At 43.3% G+C, this 25,632-nt stretch overlaps 1 protein-coding gene across 1 annotated transcript in view; it reads left to right on the top strand.

The window, feature by feature from the left end:
- The window catches only part of DBH (dopamine beta-hydroxylase), a 434,022-nt gene extending 413,201 nt beyond the window's left edge, over positions 1 to 20,821 (top strand). Inside the window, exon 14 of the mRNA XM_069242302.1 lies at positions 13,865 to 20,821. Coding sequence (XP_069098403.1) covers positions 13,865 to 13,999 — 135 coding nt within the window. The 3' untranslated portion in view covers positions 14,000 to 20,821. The remainder of the gene's footprint in view (positions 1 to 13,864) is intronic.
- The last annotated feature ends 4,811 nt before the right edge of the window (positions 20,822 to 25,632 follow it).

Genomic DNA, 25,632 nt, shown 5'->3' on the forward strand with positions numbered 1-25,632 from the left:
GGGGCAGAAAAGTCCTAAAAATATTTTGCCCCCACTGGGGAGTGGCCCTTACCCAAGGGGCAGCTCCCCTTATATGCAAGTATAAAAAATAATCCCTGCTGTCCAGTGGTTACTGCCCCCCTTGAGGGCAGATTGGCCTAGTATAAATAGGCCAATCTTCCCGAAAGGGGGGTAGAAATGGCCTAAATACAATTTACCCCCTCAGAGGTGCGGCCCTTGCCCTAGGGGCCACTTCGTATACATAAAAACATAAAGTAAATTAAAAATATATATGTATCCCTGGTGTCTAGAGGTTTCTACCCCCCGGGGGCAGATTGGCCTGCCCCCAGGGAGGGCAGAAATGGCCTAAAAATATTTTGCCCCCTCTGAGGAGCGGCCCTTGCCCTAGGGGCCGCTCCCCTTATGCGTAAGAAACAAAATCCCTGGTGTCTAGTGGTTTCTGCCCCTCCCCTCCCCCAGGGGGCAGAAATGGCCTAAAAATAGTTTGGCCCCCCGGGGAGCGACCCTTGCCTAAGGGGTCGCTCCCCACATATAAAAAAAAAAAGGTAGCCCTGATGTGCAGGGGTTTTCTGCCCCCAGGGGAGGCAGAAATGGCCTAAAAATGATTTGGCCCCCTGGGGAGCGGCCCTTGCCCAAGGGGCCGCTCCCCTTATGTGTCAGTATCACCAAAAACAATTCCCTGGTGTCTAGTGGGCATTTCTGCTGCCCGATTGCATCGCGATCGGGAAGCGGAAATGCTTGCAGAGACATGAAAGGAAAGGAAAGGCCTTTCCTTTCAAGCCTTTGCCGTCCCCCTCTTCCCAAGCGGAAGAGAAATGCTGAGCATTTCTCTTCCGCATCACGCTGGAAGCATACTTCTAGCGTGATGGGCCGTGACCTCTGATGAGGTCAGCATGTGATTGGGTGCTGACATCATCAGACGTCACTGAGGTGGTCGGGTGGAAGGGTAAGTGATGCTGGATTTGAGGGAAGGTCAGCAAGCCTGATTCATCAAAGAGGTCATTTTACAATTTGCTTGCTGCCATGCTAAATATCCGGAGCCCTGATGAGCTGGGGGGATATCTGGATTATTCATGATGAGAGCTTCTTATTCATCTGTATTTTATCCCACACCCCCGTTGTGGCTCTCAGAATAGGAGAGATATACACTTCTGGTGGTCTACATGATTTAGGAAGCCATGGTATCTTCCATAAATGGATGCCTGCAATGGCCTGGTCTATGAAGCACCAATGTTTTTCCGTGTGTGACCTGCTACACTCTACTAAGTATCACAATTGAGCTGCTTGGTAGTAGTGGGCAAGGTGAGGAATCCCCAAGCCCCTCATCTTCATTGGTAAGTAAGTCAGTTTCTTGGTTAAACACTTTTTTCCCCTTTCAAATGAACTCCTCAATATGTTGCTGTAACTTAACTAGAATCTGTGGAGAGGGAGCTAATGGCAGCGTCTACTACCTAAATTTCTATATGTTATGCAAAGTAATTTTTACTGCTGCGATACGGCCCAACCAGAAAAGTGTGTGGTTCTTCCATTTGTGTAAGTCCGTCCGTGTATTTGTTAATAAAGCACCATAGTTAGAAGTTACACTTTGAACAGTGGTAGGGTGAATGTTAAGGCCCAAGTATCCCACTCCCCTCTGGAAATTGTTGTTGCAGAATAGTCTGTGTTGATGTTGAGATTGTTAAATTTAGAATCTGGGATGTTTGTAAATTCACTTTAAATGCAGAAGCTCTCCCAAAAATCTCTAGCTTGTTTATCAGTGGAAGGCAAGGAACCGAGGAGATGTGTTAGCATCACCATAAACTCATCCACATATAATGCTAGTTTATGGTCTCGACCCCCCATTGTCATACCCGTTATCAAGGGGTTTTGTCTAATGCGCTCTGCCATGCGTTCCATAGCCAGTGCAAAAAGTAATGGAGAGAGCCGGCAGCCCCGTCTAGTGCCTCTAGTCGCTGGGAAAGGGTATGACATTAACCCGTTCACCTCTACCATCGCCTGTGGTCCATTGTAAATGCCTTGTATCCATTTAATAAATCTCTCGCCCAGTCCCACCGTCCGCAATACTGCAAACAAGTAATATATTGTAGAAAATGAGGTGTAGCTAGAGATCAATTTGTGTATATGTTTGCTGAGCTGCCGAGTAAAAAGTGTAATCTCTCTTTGTAGGATGACAATGTTGCAAACATCTGTGAGCCCATACTCTGCTAATTTCTCCAGGCTCTGCACTGAGAATGCCCCTGTCTGTCCCACATGCTGCACCTACCAATCAAGCCCAGTATCTGGCACCAAATTAAAGTCCCCTCCAATGAGCACAGCCCTACCTACGTGGCCATCACCTTATCTAAAGCTTCCAGTATAAAAAACACCCAATGTTCGTTAGGGCATATAATGTAGCAAGGGTCAATGTATGTGAATGGAGTGTAATGCGAAGTGATAATAATCTACCAGGAATGTCGGCCTGAATCTGCGTCACCCTACCTGGGAAATGGGTAGCCAAAAGAATTGCCACCCCTGCTTTTTACCCTTTACCCGAAGAGAAGTATCGCTGGTTAATCCATTTAGACCATAGTCGTTTACAATCTGCTTGGACATATGTCACACCCAAGGTCTCGGATTGAGGATAGGAATGCCACAGGTGCATTAGGCCCCCGGATGTTATAACTGATAATGCGTACCATTGTGGGTTTGGGGTTTAATTACGGATCTGTGAATCATCTCCCTATATGTTTGAGGGTAGCCACTGAATGTCCTGTATGTATCTATGTCGTGCCACTGATAGTGTGTACTACGTAGAGTGGAGAAGGAAAAGTAGAAAGAGATAAACATATAAAGCAAAACAAGAACCATTGTGGATTACCACAGTGCAGCTTCAAACCAATAGGAAGGGGTCCATGGCCAGGCATCTCAATCTGTATGAGATTCCCTTTTGTGAGATCAAGGACCCCGTCGTCTGTTCCTGTCTCCTCAACAATTGGAGGAGGGCCTCTCCAGCCCGTCGGCGTGCAGCTCCATCAGAGAGGTGGAGTGCTCTCATGTGAAGACAGTGTAATGCCTATGTGAATCGTTTATCTCTCAGTCATTGTCCATATCAGAGGTGGGCTCCTGAGGCTCAACCATCGGAGAAGTGCCGCCGTGGGGTCTACTGCAATGGAAAGCATTATTGCAGTAGAACCCACCATTTTCCCCTTCTTCCTTCTTGTTGGACGTTTGTGAGGTGCCAATAAGTCAGTTGAACTTGGTTGCGATGGGTGTCGTTCTTCATCATTTTGGGGTTTGGTTAAGGGTAACACTATTTGCGCCCCTTCCAGGGTGCGTACACTGTTGGTCTCTGCCTCCCATAAAAATGTGAGTCTAAAGGCGTGACCCCAGGGGTAGCACACTCCTCTCTTTTGTAGAAATTCTGTAATGGGACATAGTTGGCGGCGTCTCTGTAGTGTTATGGGTGAAAGGTCTTCATATGGCCAAAGTTTATTACCTTCAAAGTCAATTTGATTGCGATCTTGTGCTGCCGCCATGATGATTTCCTTTTGTTTGTAGTAATGCATGCAAGTTAAAATATCTTATGGTTGCCCTGGGGATGTCGCCGGTCTCCCTGCTCTATGAACTCTGTCTAGGACAGTCTCTTGTGGCGTGCTTTCTGGGGCAATATGGGGGAACAGTCTGCCTGTGTATTACTCCAGATTCCCTCTGGATGCTTGCAACAGAACTCCTTTAATCCTTATGTTGGCTCTCCTAGATCGATTTTCCTCGTCTTCCACCTGGTATCGGAGGTCCGCATTCCTATCTTGCAGATCCAAGATTTCACATTGGTGGGCGTCCAGTTCTTCTCCTTGCCTGTCAGCAGAGCGATCGAGAGTATCTATATGATCCCCCAGTTTGTTCATGTCCTTTGTGAGGCCTTTAATGTCTCCAGCAAGGTCCTGTTTGAGTGTAGCTATATCTGTATGCAGTGCTCCAAAGAGAGATTCCAGGAAGGTACCTGCAACCGGTTCAGTGTTGTCAGTTGAGATGATAGAATCGCTCATTGCATTGGATTACCTCGGCCGGGTGTCGTCATCTATCTGTGCTATTTCTTTCCCTGGTGCCTTCATGAGTAAGTCTCTAATCGAGGCATCTTTCTTGTGTGATTGTGGGCCCGCCAGGTTCTCTCCACCGCAGCCTCGCGGGGCATCTTCACTGAATTGCCAATGAATAGTTCACCCCCAATAGAACGATATTGTCATGTTACCTTCTCCATTTTTGGTGTGTGGGGGTTTCCTGGATGGTACCCCTGAGATGGCTGATTTATTGAGGGTGCCTGTGCATTAGCCATGGGTGTCACCAGTCCCCAGTTCTATTATTCCTCTGCATATGCTCCTAGTGCCATATTTACAAAGTGGTGAAATGCATGCTTTGTGCCACTTTGTAACCCTTTCCGCTACAATATGCTTGCACCAGGCATGACGTATGCAAAGGGGGCGTTCCCGCTTAGAGGGGCCGAAATAATGATGTAACTAAATCTAAAACATTTCCTTGCGACATGTTTTTTCAGCACTTGTAACCCCTGTTTAGAGCAGGCGTTAAAAAGGGGCTTCCATTATTTATAATAGGCCCCTATGTACTCTGCAGGAGTAGCGCCAATATTTTGGCGCTACTCCTGCAGAGTACATCAATAGCATCATGAAAAATTACACTATTGCTCCCTACTCTGTGCCATGGTGCGCCATATTTTAAATATGGCGCACACATGGTGGCGGTAGAGGGGTGCAGGGAATGTTGCGCTGCACTTGGTGCAGCGCACTTTCCATAAATCTGCCACTAAATAGGACTGGACTTCTCACACTGTGGGGAATATTTATAATGCCCTAGCGCCACCTTGCGTCACATTAATGTCATTAGTTTTTTACATTAATGTGGCCCATCGAGGCTGAAATCCCTGCACCGTATTTACAGCGTGGCGCAATGCATGCATTGCGACACTCTGTAATCCTTTGCGCTACATTATGCCTGTACCAGGCATAATGTATGCAAAGGGGGCATTCCCCCGTTTGGCAAGCTGGAAAAATTGAGCAAGAAAATCTGAGATTTCCTTGCTCCACATTTTACGGCACTTTTAACGCCTGCTGAAGAGCAGGCGTTAAAAAGGACATTCTATTCTTTAGGATGGGCCCCTATGTACTCTGCAGGAGTAGCAGCAACATTTTGCAGAGTACATCAACATTGTCACATAGAATGACGATATTGCCCCCTACCCTGTGCCATGGTGCACGTATATTAAAAATATGAAATACGGCGCACACATGGTGGCGGCAGGGGTGATGCTGATGGGCTCAGGAAAAGTGGCACTGCGCTCGGTGCAGCGCCACTTTCCATAACTCTGCCCCTAAGAGTGTGTGTCAGGAAGGTGTCTTTCCTGACAGCTAGGCCGGCACAAGCTGAAAGCTCACAATAGGCAGAGCCGGGCAGGCCTTTTATTCTATTAGGCATTTCCCCAGTGCGCTTGAGCACATGGAGGGCGGTTTTGAAAACCCGTGGCTGGTTTTGATGCCTTTGTCAATTTCCCATCTTCCTGAGGCTGATTGCAGCAGGCAAGGGGAGGTTTAAAGGGGGATGGGAATGCAGAGAAAGCAATTAGAGAGTGAGAGAATATATGGATGGAAGGATGAAGACAAAAGGAGAGGAAATGAATCAAGAATTTTTTTTTCAGGGCTGCTTTTGGTTACCCAGTTCGCCCCCGGCCGGCCTAGAGCCCATCTCCTTAAGACCCAGGGTCAGCAAGAGTTTGACGCACAGGACATCTGTTTGACAGATCCTTTGCTACCCTTCATAATTCCAAATGCAGCCCTTTGTCTTAATTGTAAGCACAAACATGTTTTATTACCACTGCCCTTTCTAACTCCCAGAGTAAAATAGTTTGTTTATGTTGGACTTTTTTGCTTATGCAGGGTCATCCCCAATCTTTTTGCCTCCTGCCCCTTAATTTTTTCGGACCTGTTGCTGTTGGCTTTTGAACTCTGAGCACTTTACCACCTAGGTAGCCTCAAGGCAGGGTGCAGTGTATGGTTAAGGTAGGACAGATAGTAATGTGTTTTATATGTCCTGACCGTGAAATATTGCTACAATTGTTTTTCACTGTTGCAAGGCCTGTCCCTCTCATAGTTTAACATGGGGGCTACCTTTAAATATGATTAAAGTGTAGATTTCCTTTGGGAGCGGATGGACATGTGGAGTTTGGGGTCTCTGAGCTCACAATTTAAAAATACATCTTTTACTAAAGTTGATTTTGAGATTGTGTGTTTGAAAATTCCACTTTTAGAAAGTGAGCATTTTTTTGCTTAGACCATTTCTGTGACTCTGCCTGTTTGTGGATTTCCTGTCCGTGTCAGTTTGACAGTTGGGCTGGTTGTACCTCACACTAGACAGTGACACAAAAGGAGCTGGGGTGTAGTCTGCATTTCCTGATGAGTCATCTGTGCTAGGTAGGAGGAGAGAAGTGGTCATTTACACCTGAAATGGCTGTGCCTGTCCTCACACAATGCAGTCTCCGACCCCCTGGTGAATATCTGGGGCCTGGCCTGGGCAAGGCAGGATTTCACATTCAAAAGAGACTTTACTTTGAAGTAGGCCTACTTCAAATGAGAAATTGGGTATAAGAAGGGCACCCAAAACCACAGACTTTAGAACACTTCTGAAAACAAGAGGAACCTTTGCCTGGAGAAGAGCTGAAGAGCTGAGGAGAAGTGCTGCCCTGCCTGTGACTGCACTTTGTGGAGCTATCCTGCAGTTGCTGCTTCTGCCAGAGTAAGAGGGCAAAGGCTGGACTTTGTGTGCCTTCCTTCTTGTGAGGAAATCTCCAAGGGCTTGATATAGAGATTGCCTCCTGTTGTTTGAAGTCTCAGGGACAGCAAAGACTTCTCTCTGCCAGCACCTGGAGTCTCTGGAGAGACTCCTGCTCTGACAAGTGGTGCCCTATCCAGTCCCTGGGCCCTTGAAAGGAAAGCTGGTGGAAATCCAAGGAAATAGACTTCGGACGACTTCGGACAGACGCTGCTGCTAAATCCGGTGAAGCCACCTGCAACCGACTCTGTGATCTTCACTGGAACGCGACGACCTTCACAGGCCTGACACCGCTGAAGCCCCGCTGAAGTCCGCGACTCCGTGGAAGTCGCTGCACCACATTGTGACCGACGCCACTCGAAGTGCGCGGATTTAACGTTTCGCACAGATGCCACGATCCCCGACTTCGCTCATCGACTTGTTTTCACTCTTCACCAAAGGTACTGTACTTAGGGGTCTACGCAACTCCGTGTTCGGTGCCGCTGGTGTCGGCTTGTTGGGAATGACTCCGTCATGATGCCGTGTTAACACCTCATCAAAGCATTTTGTGTTTCTAAGTGTTATTTTTTAGTTTAGTATTTAAAAATTCATAACTTGACTTGTGTATGTCGGATTTTTGCCATTTTGGTCTTGTTTTGTTTAGATAAATATTTCCTATCTTTTCTAAACTGGTGTTGTGTCATTTTGTATTGTTTTCATTAAGTTACTGTGCGTTTTGGTACAAATACTTTACACCTAGCACTCTGAAGTTAAGTCTACTGTTCTGCCAAGCTACCAAGGGGGTAAGCAGGGGTTAGCTGAGGGTGATTCTCTTTTACCCTGACTAGAGTGAGGGTCCTTGCTTGAACAGGGGGCAACCTGACTGTCAACCAAAGACCCCATTTCTAACAGTTTAAAACATATATAACTTTGAACCCCGCAAGTAGGCTTCACGTGTGCGTTATTTAATTTAAGACGCGTCTCTATTACTCTGTACATCTCAGCTATGTTTTAAAACTCTCTTTTAGTCTCAGGTGCTCTCTATGTGCACGTCAGTGGTGCAAATAATGTATTTATCTTGTATGCGTCTTATCAGGAGTCATTTTAATATCAAGACGTTGGACCGTGAAAAAGAAATGCACATTGTTTAGAAGTCTAATCTAAGTGCCTTCATGAAATCCCAGCGCTTCGTGGCAGTGTCTGTGATATAAACATAAATTTGCATGGACAGTGAAAGAAAACATTTTCATTACAAAGAAGGCTGCGTTATTTCCTCGCTGCTGCAAATTTATATTTAAAAATGTAAGGATCGTATTTCTTGCTGCAGAAAAAACCCTTATCATTCCATCAGTTTGGGAATTTCACACCATATGGGCTAAATTGTCACCTCTTTAATACCTGAATACATCAACCAACAGCTGAAAGGTGAGTAGGTAGAGTTTTTGCAGTGAATGCCGCAGTGTTACACCCCATGTGCAATATTTCTAATAACATCTGAATCGCTAGAGCTAGAAAACGGTTTAATTTGTTGAAATCTGCACAGTAATTACACAGCAGATGGTGGATTATGTGTCAAAAGAAGACAGATCCACAATTAAACAGCAAATGTACAAAAGTGCAGTACCCCTAAGTAACTATGAAGGTCCTTGTTACCAGGATACACAGTTTCCAGTGTTGGGCTTGACTTACAGAACCCATCAACCTCTGGCACTAGTGTATTTGTTTCTTTGATTGTTTCACATAGTGCTTGGAACGTCTTCTCAACACTGACATCAGAAGTATGAAGAGGGCTAGAATAGTTTCCTGGTTGCTGGCGTGTGGCTATGACTCTAGGAACACCAGTGACATATGGCATGAATGGCTTCCATTCCACCTAGTGTCAGTGCAACACTCCCATTATATTAATTTGTTAAACAGAGGTCCAACGACCTTAAGGCTCTGACATGGAGCCCTATAGCCACACCAGAAAACTATGACCCTGATTTATACTTTCTGACGCAAACCTGAGCTAGCGCAGCTTTGCATCACAAAGTTTACCGCTGGCTACCGCTATTCCTAGACACCAGCCAAGTGTCATATTTAAGGAATGACACTAGCCGGCGCTAAGGCCTGGTTAACGTCAAAATAAATGACGCTAACCTGGTAGGGGAGGCGTAGGGGAGACTAGAGGTTGTGCATCAAAGAATGGCGCTAGTCAGGTTAGCGTAAAAAATATTGACTCTAACCTGACTAGCGTCATGTTTTGACGCACAACCCCCATAGACGTGACTCGTGTCTTAGCAAAGACAGGAGTCATGCCCCCCTGCCCAATGGCCATGCCCAGGGGACTCCTGTCCCCCGGGCATGGCCATTCGGCACAGTGCCATGTAGGGGGTCCCAAGTTAAAAAAAAATACTTACCTTGGATGGGTCCCCCCATCCTTGGGTGTCCTCCAGGTGTGAGTGGGGGTGTCCCTGGGTGCAGGGAAGGGAACCTGTGGACTGCTTCAATGGTCTCTGACCATGGAAATGAGCCCACAGGTCCCCTAACGGCTGCCCTGACCCAGACATTAAGTAATGGCGCTAAACAGGCTTAGGGCCCAAATTTAAGGCCCTCCTCCTCCCATGCGTCATTTTTGCACGGCAGGATAAATAAGGCGCAAAGGCCTTAGAATCATTTTTTACCTGGGAACGCCTACCTTGCATCTCATTGACTCAATGTAGTTTACCACAAGCAAAAAATGACGCTAACTCCATAACATTGACGCTAGACGGGTCTAGCGCCAAAGTATTAATATGGAGTTAGGTATGCGCCGGATTTACGTTAAAAAAGAAAAGACGCCCTATATTTTATAAAAAATTATGATACCAGTGGGAATTTTAAGAATAGCTGGAAAGGACTAGAAGTATTTCAAAGAAAAACTTTTGAGATTAATGCACGCTTATGTTAGAAGGGTTAAGCAGATATTGACAGAGACAATAGTTTCCACTTTTGTATTGTACAAATATGTTTATATTGTGCTAGTGATGCTTCAGTTTGAATCCGTGGACACTACAGATCTGGGGTCAACAACATTCAGCCTTCCAAAGTTAAATGAGAGTTCTTTGACTCCTGATAAAGAATTCCTGAGTGAAAGTTTACGAAGATTATTCAGTAAAAATATCAGTAGCATAAGGCTGAACCTTCAGTGAGGGCCCCTTGAGAACTATACAGGAAGGGTGCGACAGCGCTGCATTCCCTCCCAAAGAGACTCTCTTTCAGAAAGACACATGGTCCAAGATGGAAGCACCTCCACTGGTGCCCAGAGATACCCTCTTCCATGGGGTGGTCCCTGTGGCGAGCGGCAAGAAAGAAGAGGAAAGAAGCATAAAGGGAAAGAGAGAATAAAATAAGTGAGAAAGTGGGGATTAGTACTGGAGAAAAGAGAGGGGATCAAACAAGCCAGTGTTGAGAATGGGATGATAAACTAGAAGATGTGCAGAAGAAAGCAAGCGGTGAGGATGATGTGGAGCAAGACTGGGGGAGAGAGAGAGCAGAGGCATGAGGGAGGAAAGGAGGCAGAATTACAATGTAATAGGAAAGAGATGAAGATGAGCGAGAGAAAGCAGGAATAAGAGAAACGACAGCGATATAAAATGTTACAGGGGTTGAAGAGGCCAGCAATGGAGAATTTAGCAAGGGAGATGGAGTGAGAAAAACAATGCTACAGGAAGAACAAGAGAAAGAGCAAGGTACAGAACCACAATACTGGTAAACCTTCACTTAACAGGAAAAGCACTATCTGCAGACGGGCTAGAGCCTCAGTGAGGAGCCTAAGTGCTGACTATTCCTGGAGTCCCCTTGAGCCTCCAGAGCAGGTGTGATGCAGGCGTGAGGAGAAGACCCTGGTGCAGAGCCCTAGGAGCAGACCCTTGTGGACAGTGGGGCGAGCTGGCATTGGTGAGGGTGAGCAGACAGGAAAGAGTGGTAACTCTAGGGTCTGCAGCAGGGGGACAGTGTGGGGAGCAGACACACTTTAGTGGTGTGAAATGCCAGAACTAGTGGCCAATATCAGAAGATTACACTGATGAGCAGTGTAGGGAGGCGCAAAGAGCTGGCACTGCAGGACAGTGTAAGGCGGTAGCACTAATAGGCCCTGATAGACAGTGTGCGGAGGTGGCATGTGTGGGCAGAGAGTGGACACTGGTTTGCAGTGGAGCTGATAGTGGGGAGTGCACTGTTGGGTATTGAGCAGAGCTGCCACGGTTAGGCAGTGATAGAAGCTAACACTGTTAGGGAGTGTGAGGAGCAGAACTAGGGAACAGTGGGTTACATGCTCTGGTAGACAGCGTGAAGAGCAGGCACTGGTAGGGAATGTGAGGAATTGGCACTGATGAGCAATGAGCTAAGCTGGCATGCTTGGTCATTGTGAGAAAGTAGCACTGGCAGTGTCGGAAGCTTGTATTGGTGGTCACTGCGAGCATTTCATATTGAGGTGAGGCTTCAGGAGATAGTCTTGGTTGAAAGTGTGATGAGCTGGCATTTACTGTTGTAAGAAGCAGGTAAGCTGTGGGCAAAATGCAAAACTAATGCTGGCGGTCATGAAAGAAACTGAAATTACTGGGATTTATAGGGTGTTGTCAGCATAGGAAGGTGGTACCAGTGGGTAGGGTGGAACGCTGGCATTAGATGACAGTGAGGAGCTGGCACTTGTCAAGATGAGGAGCTAAGGTTGGTGGACAGAATGAGAAATTGGCACTAATGGGCAGTGAAAAGAATGGGACTAGTGGGCAGCGTGCGTAGTTGGAGCTGAGAGGCAATGTGATGAACTGGCATTTGTGGGCATGAGTGAGAAACCAAAATATCTTAAGACGCCCCTAGTGCAATGTTCACAGATCTGTGAAGAACTTCTAGAATCAGTGGTGCCAGTCATAAACCTCTGACAGGTACCAAATTCAGTCCCAAAGTTCAAGTAAATGTACTTTGTTCTGAGCTGGATGATTGTGACTTATCACAGATCTGTGAGGGACTTCAAGTTCCAGTGGTGTCAGTCACAAACCTCTGACGGGTACCAAATTCAGTCCAAAGTTCAAGTAAATGAACATTGTTCTAAGCAGGACGATTGTGACATATCACAGATGTAAGGATCGCTACTCTTGACAACGCACCAAAGCGGAAGACATGCCTAATTTAAAGCACCAGTTAAGGGGGGCTCTTGTAGTTAGATATATGCTATCAATTAATTCATGTATTTATTTCAGAACAATTGTTTAATTACTCAATTAAATAATATGAGTTTTGAATATCACTTGGTATATTTGGTCACTTAAAACCCTGACTTCAAATGACAATTAATAAGTGAATGAAGAATTCAGAAAAAAGGTAGGTTAGAGACGAATCAGCTGGACTAAAAGTCCATGTTTAGCAGTCCTAAAATGGTATCTACCTTCTGTTTTTCAGTTGTTTCTTTTGAATATGTAGTTTAATGATAAAACTAAGGGGCATATTTATAAGACCCTAGAGCCAACTTGAGCCACATTAGCATCATTTTTTACGCTAATGTCGCCCAACGAGGCCAAAATCCTCACCCTACATTTACAAAGTGGCACAATGCATGCATTTCGCCACTTTGTAACCCATTGCACTACATTATGCCTGCCATATTATGTAAACGGGACTTTCCCCTGCTAGGGGGGCTGAAATAAAGGTGCAAGGAAATCTAATAGATTTCCTTGTGTCATTTTGTACAGCACTTTTAATGCCTGCTCAGAGCACGCATTAAAAGGGGGCTTCCATTATTTATAATGGGCCTCTTTGTACTCTACAGGAATAGCCCCAATATTTTTGTGCTACTCCTGCAGAGTACATCAATAGCGTCATGAAAAATAAGGCTACTGCCCTCTACACTGCGCCACGGTGCACAGTATTTTAAATACAGTGCACACATGGTGGCAGTAGGGGGCAGTAAAGGGTGCAAGAGAAGTGTTGCTGCACACAGTGCCGCACCTCTTTTCTTAGATATGTCCCTAAGCACTTTGGGCCAGATTTAAGAAGCCCCTAGCACCACCTTACGCCACACTACAGTATTTTTTTTAATGCAGATGTGGCGTTAAGGTGGCATTTCCCCTGTGCCATATTTACAAAGTGCGCAATGCATGCCTTGCCCCACTTTGTAACCCCTTGAGCCACATTATGCCTGCACTAGGGATAATGAATGAAGGGGGGCTTTCGGGCACTAGAAGGCCCAGAAAAATGGTGCAGTGAAATTTAACAGATTTCACTGCTCCATTTCTTCTGTCCTTTTTAACGCCTGCTCAGAGCATACGTTAAAATGAGTGACCCATTTTAATCAGTGGGCCTACTTGCACTTTCATACAGTAGTGTCAAAATTATTGACACTAGTGTAGCAAAGTGCAACAACAGAGTCAAACATTTTGACGCTCATGTTCTAACTACCTCCATGGTACGCTGTATGTTAAATACGATGCAACAATGATGTAGCTAGGTGCCAGTAAGGGGGGGGCGCAGAATAAGTGGCGCATCTCAGCTGATGCACCACTTTTTCATGGGTCTGGGCCCTTATTCTCTGCTTTTGTGAGTGTTTTCTAAATATTATATATACACAAATGCAGTTTAGTCGTACACTTTGTGGTTTTATGGCGAACGATAAGCTTCGGAAAGAATTGTTCTGTTAAAAAATGATAGAGGAAAGATTCCAACTGTCTACTAAGCATCGATTTGCACAAAACCACCCTGGAGTGCCACTCTTGCCTTCGTGATGCATATCTCCTTGCAGAAGCTGGTGTGATGCTGTGTGCCACTTCCTGCTTTATACTATCTCCAATGTCCTGCTTCTTAAAATGTCACTGTGTCACTCACAACTTAAAAGCTTGGGCAGGAAAAGTGAATCAAGAATGTTGTGAGTCCAAAGATGGGGTGGGACACTAAGTAGGTTGTGTGGAAGGGTTTGAACAGAATTGGCAAAGCCAGAAAAGTGTGGGCAGCTAACATCTGCCATCAGGCTTCTTGTTTATAGAATTATTGACATGCTGAGCTCATATGAATAAATTGGAAAGGTATGAGTTTGTAATCAGTTTTTTGTCTCTAACAGGGTGAATGGGAGAGGCAACCTCTACCACGCATCACAGAGAAATTACCAAAGCCAGACCTTCACTGCCAATTACCCCTGCACCCTGCTCCTGCCATTTCTGCGCCTGTCAAGATCAAGACACAGAAGGCCAAGTAACAGACTGTGCAGAGAGAATGCCAAGAAAGAGACGCAGGAGGCCAATTAACACAATGTTCGCTAAGGGCGCCAAGATAGAGATGTACAAGAGGAAGTAACAGAATGACACATTGGTCGCCTGCCATGTGACCAGCCAGTAACACTTCTTTTGAAACTTACTGTTATGTAATGCCAAGTTCTCAGATAACTGTCTGGAGATCATTGGTGCAATGGAATAAGAAACATCTGCTACTTCTTAGAATGCCGCTACAACAACCTACCAGTGCATCCGCACCAATAGATCTGCCTGGGAATACATTGATCTTGTATGTATGTAATGTATAGAACACTACACCATGAGTAATATATCATAAAACATCTACATCAGTCACATTTAACCATACACCTTATCCTAATCAGTAGCCTATATCTACACCCTACCCTGTTTGTAACCCCATGGCTAACACTTGCACGCACTATAACGCCAAACCTATCATCAAACACAACATTTACCTAATTCTAACCACAAAACTAACCTTAAACCTAAAACCCAAGCCTCATCTTTAAACTTTTCCTAGTCCTTCCCTTAGCTCTAATCTTAGACCAAGTCCTTTCCACGCCCTAACCCCAACATTTACCCTAAGGTTTAAGCTCATTTTAGTCCTTAATCTTAAACCTTAAGGTTTAAGATAAGTTCTATCTCAAACCCTAACAGAATCAATGTAGGGGTGTCTGAGTAATGGTATGTCGATACCTTGCATCTATCAAGGGATGTGTTGATGTAGTGGAGTTGGTGTAACAATGGTGCGCCTTCAAATACGAACACAGAAAATTGAATATTAGAAGCTTTCCTGATGGACCAGTACACCAGAAATTTCATTCAGGGCTTGAGGTAAAGTTGGTAGCTCTGAGATTATCTATCCATCAAATAGAAAAATCCAAGTGGGTATTCAGGACAATTATTATATATGTGTAAATAATGAAGTTCAATTAATATTGTTTGCATTTTTGGGGTTACTCTTAAAGCTCAACTGAATTTCATTATTGACTGGTTTGATGTATCAGCCCTAAAAAGTAGGTCAACTGTCATATGATTGATTCAGCCCTACAAGCCACTGGATTTCTGGGAATGTGCTTATCTACTGAAATCAATTGTCTCTAATTCTATCAAATGCAGATTTAGAATTTCTTAATTTAAAAACATGTGGACCTCTATTGTCACACTGATCAGCAACATAAATAAATTTACTCATTATAAATATGTATGAGGACATTTCCCATCATCAAAAAGATCTGTTTCTGTGACCATCATCATGTGACCCTACATTCTAAATCAAGATGGCAGAAAAGTGCATTTGAAAACATAAAATGGAAAAGTAGTTTTACTCGGCCAAATAATTCCTCACTAGCTAAAGACACTTGGAAATCAACTCACCAAAATGCCCCCTCCTTTAACCTCTAGTGGCATCTCAAGAGTGAAGATATGCTTCACTTTTAAACTCCCCACAAGTTTGTGGTACGTAAAGTGACTAGGACAAGGAGTGGGAATGCTTTTAGAGCCTTGTTTACTTTTCATTTTCGCCGCTGCTTTCTTGACCACCCTTAACAGAGATAGCAAGGGTGCTAGGGTCACCGAAGGGCAAACCACGGGTAGCTTCTGCTAACACTGGCTATCCCTAATCAAAGCCCACATCAAGGCATAGCGGCTAAAGATGGGTGATGTCCTCTACTCTTAAAGAGGCTCATGCTGTTAGTGAGAATGGATCCAGTATCACACGAAACGGGCCTGCATCAAGAGTTGTCAAACACTTCATTTGCATACAAGCTCTTTGGACTGATAACTGTCTCTCTCCCATCTGTCCTACCGACCTGCAAGTTAAGATTAAGCAGAATCTCGTTTGAATTCAACATGGCGGGTCTTCACACTTTGATGCCAATTTACTCAGTCAGCTTAACTGTTTTTACACATCTTAATGGATCCTGAGAAATTCAGATGTTCATGGACTTATCTACCTTATTTGAGACTCATTCGTTCAGACTTCACTGGTGTAGAGAACAGTAGAGTAGTCTATCTCATCCTGTCATGATTACTCCCACAAACTTCATTCAAGCCTCAAATTAACAACATCATCGACTTCACAGAAGACTAATACAGTCAGTTAACACCGGTCTCTTGCTGTTAAATACAAACTCAAACAGATAACACTGTCTCATTTCGTCACTGGAGCTTCCCTCAAACATTGTAGGAATATCACTCGTCTAATACACTTCAATGGAGACTCACTCACTCACATGTTCCTGTCTCATATACGTCGATAGCGCCACACTTACACAGACATCACTCACAGTACCATCTCTAAATGGAGCCTCTCACAGTCAGACACCACTTGTCTCATACAAGTTAATGATGCATCAGTCATTAAAATATTGTTGTCTCATACATTTTATTGAAGTTCGACTCATTATTCGCATGTTCTTTAATGGAGACTCACTGATTCTTCCATCACAGGCCTAATACATTTTAATGGAGCATGACGTATTTGGACATCACTGGTCTCATACACTTTAATGGAGCCTTGCCTCATTCGGGCATCACTCGTCTTATACATGTTTATGGAGCGTCACTCATTCATACATCACTCGTCTCATACATGTTAATGGAATTTAGCTCATTCAGACATCCATAGACTTTGATGGAGCTTAGCTCATTCAGACATCACCCATCTCATACACTTTAATGGAGCTTAGCCATTCAGGCATCACTCGTCTCATACACTTTAATGGAGCCTCATACATTCAGACATTACTGGTATCATGTAAATTAATAAAGTCTCACTTAATGACGTCAATACTTAATGTGGCATCACTACATCAGACATCCCAATTCCAAGTCATCCTCGGTTGAGATATCACTGACAGTGCTGGACCAGCTTTTTGGGCAATATGGCATTGTCAGATGGACCAGTTTGAAAGAGCCATGAGTGGTAAGTTCTCGGTCCCATCACGGTCCACGGCTCCCGTCCAAAAAAAAAAAAAAAAAACAGCCCACACACTGGCCCTTTCAAGGTGGATCATTGGGCTGTGCCAGAGTGCCAAAAAGGCCAGTCCAAAGTTGATCACTGGTCGCATACACTGTAATGGAGCCAAACAGCGCTGGAATCATGATGACTCTGGACCGTCCCATGAACCTGTTCACACGGGCACATGATTTACATCCCTAGTAACATAACCAGCACCAACTACTTCATGCAATGAAAAATGACTCTGCAACCACATCTTTATTAGTGCCAGACTCGAGGGCATTTAAATATCGAATCTGGTCTCTACATTATGTAACATACAGATCTCCTTCACTTCTTTCCTTCCATTCGGCTAAGGACAAATAGCTGCCATATGAATTGTGAATATCGTGTAAAGAAGCAAGCAACAAGCTTGTTATAAAGCCTGGATGATTTACTGCGACATCAGAACATCTCTGTTGCTGGGCGATCAGGCATCCTTCTCTGTGCAAGCAGCTGTCATCTGCTGCCCCTCTCTCCTTGCTCCTCTCGTCTCATCTCTAGCTCAGGGGGTGTCACGAAGGCCGGATCACAGCAGAGAATCGGGATATTTACATAAAACACATTTGGGACAAGTGTGTTTGAAATGGAACTCGTTTACGCTGAAAGTGTTAAACCTGAACATTTGTCATGGGCCGACGGTGGATACACTTGTTCTAATTCATCAGTTGCGCGAGGCTTGAAAAACATAGCAGCAGGTTCACTTCATTTAATTCCATTAGCTATTGTCATTGCGCTGGATACCTTAACGTCTAAAGCACAACTGTAAATTAATTATTAATAACAGAAGACTCTTATTTCCAAATTTATATCTGTTTATTATACCTGTAGTAAGCACTGATGTTCTGCAGAATTGCTTCATTTATTTATAAAACAATGACTGTCTTTTAATTTTTTTTTTAAAGATGTCTTAGTAGAAAATATATTTGTGGAAGGGGAAAGATTGGAAACATGCCTACTCGAATGCCCTCTCCAATTTCTGCCACACAATTAAGCAATAGATTCCAAGAGGGAGGGAATAATACATTGTAGTGAATGCCTGGTTTTAAGGGTAACAAAAAAGAGAACATTGAGTAGGTAACGACCCTCCCAGTGGCTCAATACCACCTTAGTTAATTGTATAGTAACATTCAGGGATGCATAGTTCTTTAAATCGTTCATTTAAATACATAGGAGCAGTTTTATGTTTTTAAAGAAGCGGGAAGCTATTTGCATCCAGATCTCATATTTTAAATGATGAGTTTTATGCTGCTGTTTTACTCCAGCAGCATTTCTCCCAGCACAGATACATTCTGTGAGCCAGGTGTATACTTAAGTTCTTAATGAGTACTCGATGTTCTTTACAGTCATCTCTTAGGGAAAGAGGGAGAGTGATACTTGGGTTGAGATACTCTAGTGAGACTTGTCTTCGGTAGCTTTGAATCTCCTGGGTAGATGTTATTTGGTGAGGAGGCCATGGACTGTGTTCAGTTATCTGAGTTACAATGTTGTTCATCAGTGCTGCAAGCTCAGCATTATACCCAGTGGACATTCTTTAGTGGCTCATGTATTCTTCTTTGTGAAGAATTGACACCTCCTTTTCAGTTTGCTAAAATGCTTGTGGAAGAGAGCTTTTTGGACAAATATATTAAAGAACTAGAAGTAGTATGTCAAGGCAACCTTAACATCTTTACACTTCCTACTTGCTAAATATGGGTTCAACTTTCCAATCCTGAACACTTAAAACAAAAACAATGCTTTTTACACCCCAGGCCCAAAGTACAATAAGAAACTCTCATAAATACCATGATGAGAAATCCAAATAGAGGCCATCCATTAAGAATAAACAAAGAAAATTGAAAAAATATAAGGCCATGGAATACCAGGAGTGGGCAATTACTACAAGGAAGCTGAAGAATGCAGATGGAAAACAAGGTGGAAGGATGCACCTAACTTCTCCAAAATGGAAAGACCAAGAATAGTCATAATCGATGTAATTTATATAGTGTCACAAATGTATCACAGTCATGGTCGTGTATCTGCAGCACCTTGTCGTAATTTGTATGTATTTTCATTAAGCAATCTGGACTTGGCATTAGTCACCACATCGGTGCTGTGTAAAACAAATTTAATAGTTAAATACATAAAGAAATATTATTCTAAACACTGAGGTCTCCTGTGCTTGATTCCCTCTGTGTTTTAGCTGGATTTCAAAGCATGCAACTCATACTTTATTCTCTTACACTTCTCAGCTAGGTTACTCTTCTTATAAGCCATTGTTGTGCCTTGTTTTTTTAAGTTAGTAGTAATACCTCTTCTTCCCATCACTGTGAACGCTGGTAGGTTAAAAGTAGCCATCTTCTATATCTACCTCAACTTTCGAAGAGCTTTCAAAGCTATGCCGAGGATTCGTGTTGACCTCACACAGGTAGCCACTTGATTGAGAATGAATATCAGCGTAGGTGATATGAAGCATTGAGCAATGTAACAGTCCTCTACTGTATCCTGAGAAAGATGCTATCTATGGTTGTCTCATGTTGCACATCTCAGTGGATATCTATGCTAGAATGATTGCCTTGGTTCACAAGGCACAACTGGCAGATTCAGACAGGTTACAGACATAGGAGACATTGGTGCCTCTCTTCTTGACAGAAGGATCTTCTGAGGCCTTGATTATGAGGCCTTCTTAATTGCATCATTATTTATCATACCCCAAAAGACAACAATACTCTAAAGATTGTTTTTTATCGAATATATTACACAACAACAATAAAATTATGAGTTTTGCCCTGTAAATGGGACATGCAACAACACCAAGCTGATGCATTGAATACTTGAATTCATATTAGCCATTAGCAATCACATGAGGCTACATCTCTGTCCATCATTTTACCTGGCTGATGAGCCCTAATCAGGGCAAAACCAGTCCTGCATTGCTGCTGGTCTATTTCAGGGAAGACCTGGCCTGGCAGCTTGGGCTGGACTGTTCCCATTGGAACAATGTCAAGAGTGATTTGCATATTTCCAGGTCCAAACTGAAGTGGTATGGTGTGCAAAATAACAATGGACTGGGATGCAGGCCTGAATAATTAGCAGTGGATGAGAGTAATTCAAGCATTCCATTCATCACTTTTTGTATACTTCAGTGTGTTGCACTAAGTGGGATGGGTATGCCCGGATGTGGCCCCATAGACACTGTGTCACTGGGACCAAGCTATACCTTGCTGGTAAGCCCTAATTTGTGTGAAATCCATCATAGGTTGCTTGTCATTCAATTCAGGGAAGCTCTTGTTTGGCAGTTCGATCTGGACTGTTCCTTTAGGGCAGGGTCAAGACTGATTTGCATATGGCTGGGACCAAACTGAGGTGGTATGGTGTGCAAAATAATGATGGACTGGGCTGTGGCTGTGAGTAATTACCAGTGGCTGAGATTATTTCAAGCATTCCACCCATCACATTTTGTATACTTTTGTAAATGCGACATATCATGCAGATTTTGGAGCCCATCCAGACAACAAGAAGAGGACCCTTGAAAACAAATGTAGGGGCCGGACCAGGGGAAGTAAAGCCCTTTTTGACCTTTTCACTCCATGTATTTTTTCTTGTTTTTTTTGTGGAAAATAGTAGGTGTCTACTATTTTCCACAAAAAATGAGAAAAAATGTGTGGATAGGAAAATAAAAGTATCATGATGAAATATTTACATGGTTTTGACAGTTATATATTTTGTGGCTCAATGTAGATGTTCTGAAGAATGACTTGTTTCTTGATGTATGCAGATGTAAAATAAATATAGAGTTTTGGCAGTTTTTTGTTGCTTATCTGGATTTTGGAGCTCACAACACCAACATTTACATACTCCATTATTTACCAAGTTCTTTCACCAAGTACATTTAGGCAGGTTTGACCTACTGCAATTTATCAGGTGAAAAACAAAACTGCCAGATTTTACAGACAAACTTACTAGTTATGACAGCTGTGTAGGCATGGGTATTGGAATTTTAGACACATAATCTATGACTACAAAGATAGAAGCTGCAGTGCTTTGCACAGACTTGTGGAATTTCTTTTGAGAGGTCTGTCCCACTGCAAGCCTTTCTGTCACAAAAATTCAATGTCCCCAAGATCACTACAACTGTAGGTATCATCAATACAACAGTAATATCCCGATGTACGTCTGTGTACTCATGCATCAGGTGCCTTGGCTTAGGATGCTGACCCATGACTGAAATAATGTTGTTTGATAGTTCTAGGCCTCAAAACTCATGGCATTCGCATCTGATTTTGCCTAATTTATGAACACAATCCTATTAATGGGATACTCCTAACTCTTATATTCCTGCTAAAGATCCTCAGTACAATCTTCGCCCATGGTGTCATTTCCTTTCAATGTGCCTATTGTTTCAGCCAGCAATCCTCCATGAATCATATCAAAAGAAAGAATTAAAATATATTATTATTATAACATAAAATTATTAAAATAAAGACTATCACACCAAACAGTGCACACAGTTTCCCAATCCAACTAATGACTTGTTTCACTAGCCAAATGATAAGCCCACTCACTCCTTTCCTCCTCCTAAAATTACAAAAAAATTGTGAATCTCTTTTCCAATTTGTACATCTCACTTCATAGTCATCAACCATTTTTTGCCATTCCGGTAGAGAAAACGTTCTTGCGTGGCTGCGAAAGCTGCACCACTTTGCCTCGCTCTTCCTTTTCTGTTTGGCCCTCGGTTTTTCTCTGGTTGACTCAATAATCTGTAAACTGACAACATGGTTCTGTTGTGTTCACCAGTAAAGTACAAGGCACTGCTTCAAAGGGGGGGGACCAAAAGTAAATACTGCCTCCTTATGCAAAGTTTTGTGGAGACTGAGAATTGATGGCAACTGATTTTAGATCAGGGTCAAAGATCTTTTACAGGTACCCTGATGGAGAAAGGGCTTACTCGCAGAATCAACAATTTCTCCACTGGACCAGAAAAAAACTATGATCATCCATGGCAATAGAAGCCTTGGCTTTTCTATTTGCCAGTACAAAATGCATCCTAACAGAGTGAGATAATTCTGCTTCTATCTTTGATGGAGAAAGGACTGAGTACCAGGATCCTAAAATTACCTGAGAAAGATTTCCATGATTCTAATGGTAGATTCTGGTTCCTATGATCTTTGGTCATTTAGAGCCAACAGCTGAACACAAGCATTCCTTCAGTAGGTTGCTCCTAGATTCTGTTAATGTCTCTTCCTAGCATTTGGCTCTGGAGAGGGCTAAGGTGCTTCAAACAAGAACGAACAGGAGTGATCTGCTATCTTTTAAGAACTGAGAGGCGGCTTTGCTTTAGATTGCTAATGGGTATTGTAAGGGAAGTCATGATGGCACTAACGGCACCCCTGACAGGGAGGTAGGAGTGGAACCTGAGTACCTACTTGGCATTCTCCCCCTCCTTATAGATCTTTCAGGTGATGATGTGGACATAATGTCACTTGGCCTTTTGAGTACTCCTTGCAAAAGCAAGTACTCTAGCAACCAATGAAGGAGTGAAGTCTAACCTTAAAAGCAATATTAATCCACACAGGTGTTCAGAGCATTGCCTGATTTTCCGGTTGCCCACAGCCATCGCCAGAATTGCCTTAAAACACTCTTTTTCATGTGTGTGCTGCAGCTCGGGCCTAAAATTAATTTTGCCCTGCTTCATGTGCCATATTGCAATGCAGTTCACAGGCCTTCTGTGGACTTATAACTCACCAGCAAACAAGCTGCACGAGCCTCCTGAGACATGTCTATCTCATCATGGAAGAGACTCTGTATCCGTTCATTTTTAGGTCAGCTGTTAGCCAAAATCTTTTGATTGTATTAAGATGTATAATCTATATAATTAAAGGAGCTTCAAACACCTCTCGTCATCAATTGGTTTGTTCTTGTGTCACTCACATTTTGCTTCCGCCCACTACAGTTTACAGCATGAGGCAAGGCCTATAAGCTCATGAGGGTGCTCTATCTTTGCTACCCTGCCTGTCATTCCTCCTTTCCTTCTTCAGTCCTTCTTCTCTTCCTTCTTTCCCTCTTTTCTTCCTTCTTTTCTTTTTCTTTCTTACCTTCCTCCTCACCTTCCTTTTTCTTTCTTGCCTTCTTTCTTCCTTTCTGTTTATTATCTTTCTTTGCTTCTCATTTCCATCATTTCATTATTTGTCTTTATTTCCTTCTTTCTTCCTTTTGTTTGTTCTTTCATTATTTCTTTCCTTCTTTTTTCTTTCCTTCTGTTTTTTTATTCTTGCATTCTGTTTTTCCTTTGTCTTTCTTTCCTTCTTTCTTTCTTATCATCTTTTCTTTTTCAGTTCCTTTTTCTTTCTTTCCTTTTTCTTCTGTCTTTCCCTCTTTCTTTCAGTCTTTCTTTCCTTCTTCCTTTCCTGCTTCTTTATTTCCTTTTTGCTTTCTTTCCCCTTTCTTTCTTTTTTCTTTCCCTCTTTTTGTTTCCTTTTTCTTTCTTTCTATTTCTTTCCTTCTTTAATTTTCTTTCTTTCTTTTTTCTTTCTTTCTTCCTTCCTTCTTCCATACTTTCCTTCTTTCTTTTCTTTGTTTTTTCTTCCTTTCTTTCTTGCCCTCTTTCGCAAAGACAAGAGGCTGCCAGCCAATGCAAGACCAATTGTTTTTTTCATGTTTCTGTTGGCCAAGACCTTCTGATTTTACTAAACATATGTGTATAACATAGTTACCTTTAAGTGTTTTAACCAGACTTCGCCCATTAGTCTCTGATTCTGTCATTTATATTTTTCTACCAACCACTCCATCATGGGGCAATGCTTCCGGCCACTTCAGTCACTGGCCAACTTCGCTATGAGTTACGGCTTGCAACCCTTTCACAAGGAGCACAAAATACAAGGTAGTTCCCTTCAGTGCTAGGGAGTACTATAAAAACATGTGCCTTTTTGAGCCCAGACCAACATTGTTGCCTTTAACCAATGCTTTTGTTTAGATTGGTGAGGGCCTGGCAGCTTCCCTAACAATAATGTTTTGCAAAAACCATGACAAAACAAAACAAGAATTGCCAAAAAGTAGGCGGCCACTGCTGAAAACATGGCTTTGCCAGTGTTTGTTCTCAACTGGAATTTGGAACTCCCTCTTTTGACTGACCAGAACCAGCCCTTTAACCTTTTTGAGCATCTGACCTTAAAGAAGCGTGTTGTGTGCCAAGGCATTTCACAGAGGTTTACAGTATGCCACTGAATTTATATTATGCCTTTGATGTTGCGATAAACTAGTTCCTTACTACACACAGACAGCAATATCTGTTGCCAGGAGAACCAGCTTGTGAATTCCCTGGAGGAGCTTCGCAAAAGAGAATTGCAGCTCTGCTAGCTGCACTGACCAAGACACTACCAGCTGAATGTGTCTCCTACTAGGGACCTCTCAACAGAGCGCTTCACACAGTGCAAGCTAGATGTAAGCTCATTTCATCTAAGCTGAGAGAAATATTCTACTAGCAGCAGGGTCTTTGTAAGTCACAATGCAAATGTCTGTGCCTGTTCTGTTGTAGAAAGTTCATGCAGGAATAGGCTTATCTTATTGGATAGTTTGGTGCCTGTGTGAAGTGTATGACGACAAGTCTCATTTAGGAACAGACTAACAAAGCTTTTTCTATGAGTATGTCTTAATCCTAAGAATCCAAGAGTAAGCCAAACCCAAAAGGCCTCATTGTGATGCATCCAGTAAGCCTTATTCTAGAACAAAGTTGCTCTTGTATCTGAATCAGGTGGATAGGGTTGGTAATGCTGCACTTACCCTAAATACACATTTTGGCAAGTAAAACTTGTCGGCATTTGTGTGGATGGGGAGGTGGAATCACACTTTATGTTTTCAGGTCTCTGAACAAGGGAAAACCAGGTATAACCACGGTTCCTCCGCAATGGCGGAGGAGCGTCGTCCCCCGCCAGCAGCAGCAGGAGCTGAAAACACTTAGAAATAAAACAATAATAAACTGTGTTTATTATCATTTTATTTTCAAAGGAGCGGGCCATGGGGGTGACAAGCAGTGAGAGAAGTGCACAGAGCGCTCCCCACAGTGCGCATGTATGTTTGGCCGGCCATCTCAGACCGTCCAAACACACATGCGCACAAGGGCTCTCTCCAACCCGGCACTGTGTTGCCAAGTTGGAGAGAGACAGCCCAGGCTCCCAGTCTGCGTTGGAGCACCCAGCCAGGGCTCGCCAGTCAACCATAACGCTGTTCTGAGCAGCATCATGATTGGCGCAGGGCAGGCTGGGAGCCTGTGCCTAGAGTGCGGTGACGGAGACCAGGTATATTAAAAAATATATATATATATATATATATTTATTTATTTATTTTTCCCTGCCCCGCCACTTTGCCCAGCCGCCAGCCGCAACTGGTTATACACATTCTAAGGCGTGGAACTCAGGATGGAGAGCTAATAGCATGCCTCGTATATTCCACAGCAGGCAGCATGGGTATTTAGTAAGGCACATGATATTAGGTCTCATGTCAGCAGTGTGGTTCCAACTGCTCACATAAAGGGCTTTATGAGTCTGGGTTATAGTTAACGAAGTACTGTTCCAAGAATCTGGAGTGAAACCCACTGCGCAGTAACCCAATAACGATTTT

Source organism: Pleurodeles waltl, chromosome 6 (genome assembly GCF_031143425.1).
Source record: "Pleurodeles waltl isolate 20211129_DDA chromosome 6, aPleWal1.hap1.20221129, whole genome shotgun sequence".
In the NCBI taxonomy this organism is placed as follows: Eukaryota; Metazoa; Chordata; class Amphibia; order Caudata; family Salamandridae; genus Pleurodeles; species Pleurodeles waltl.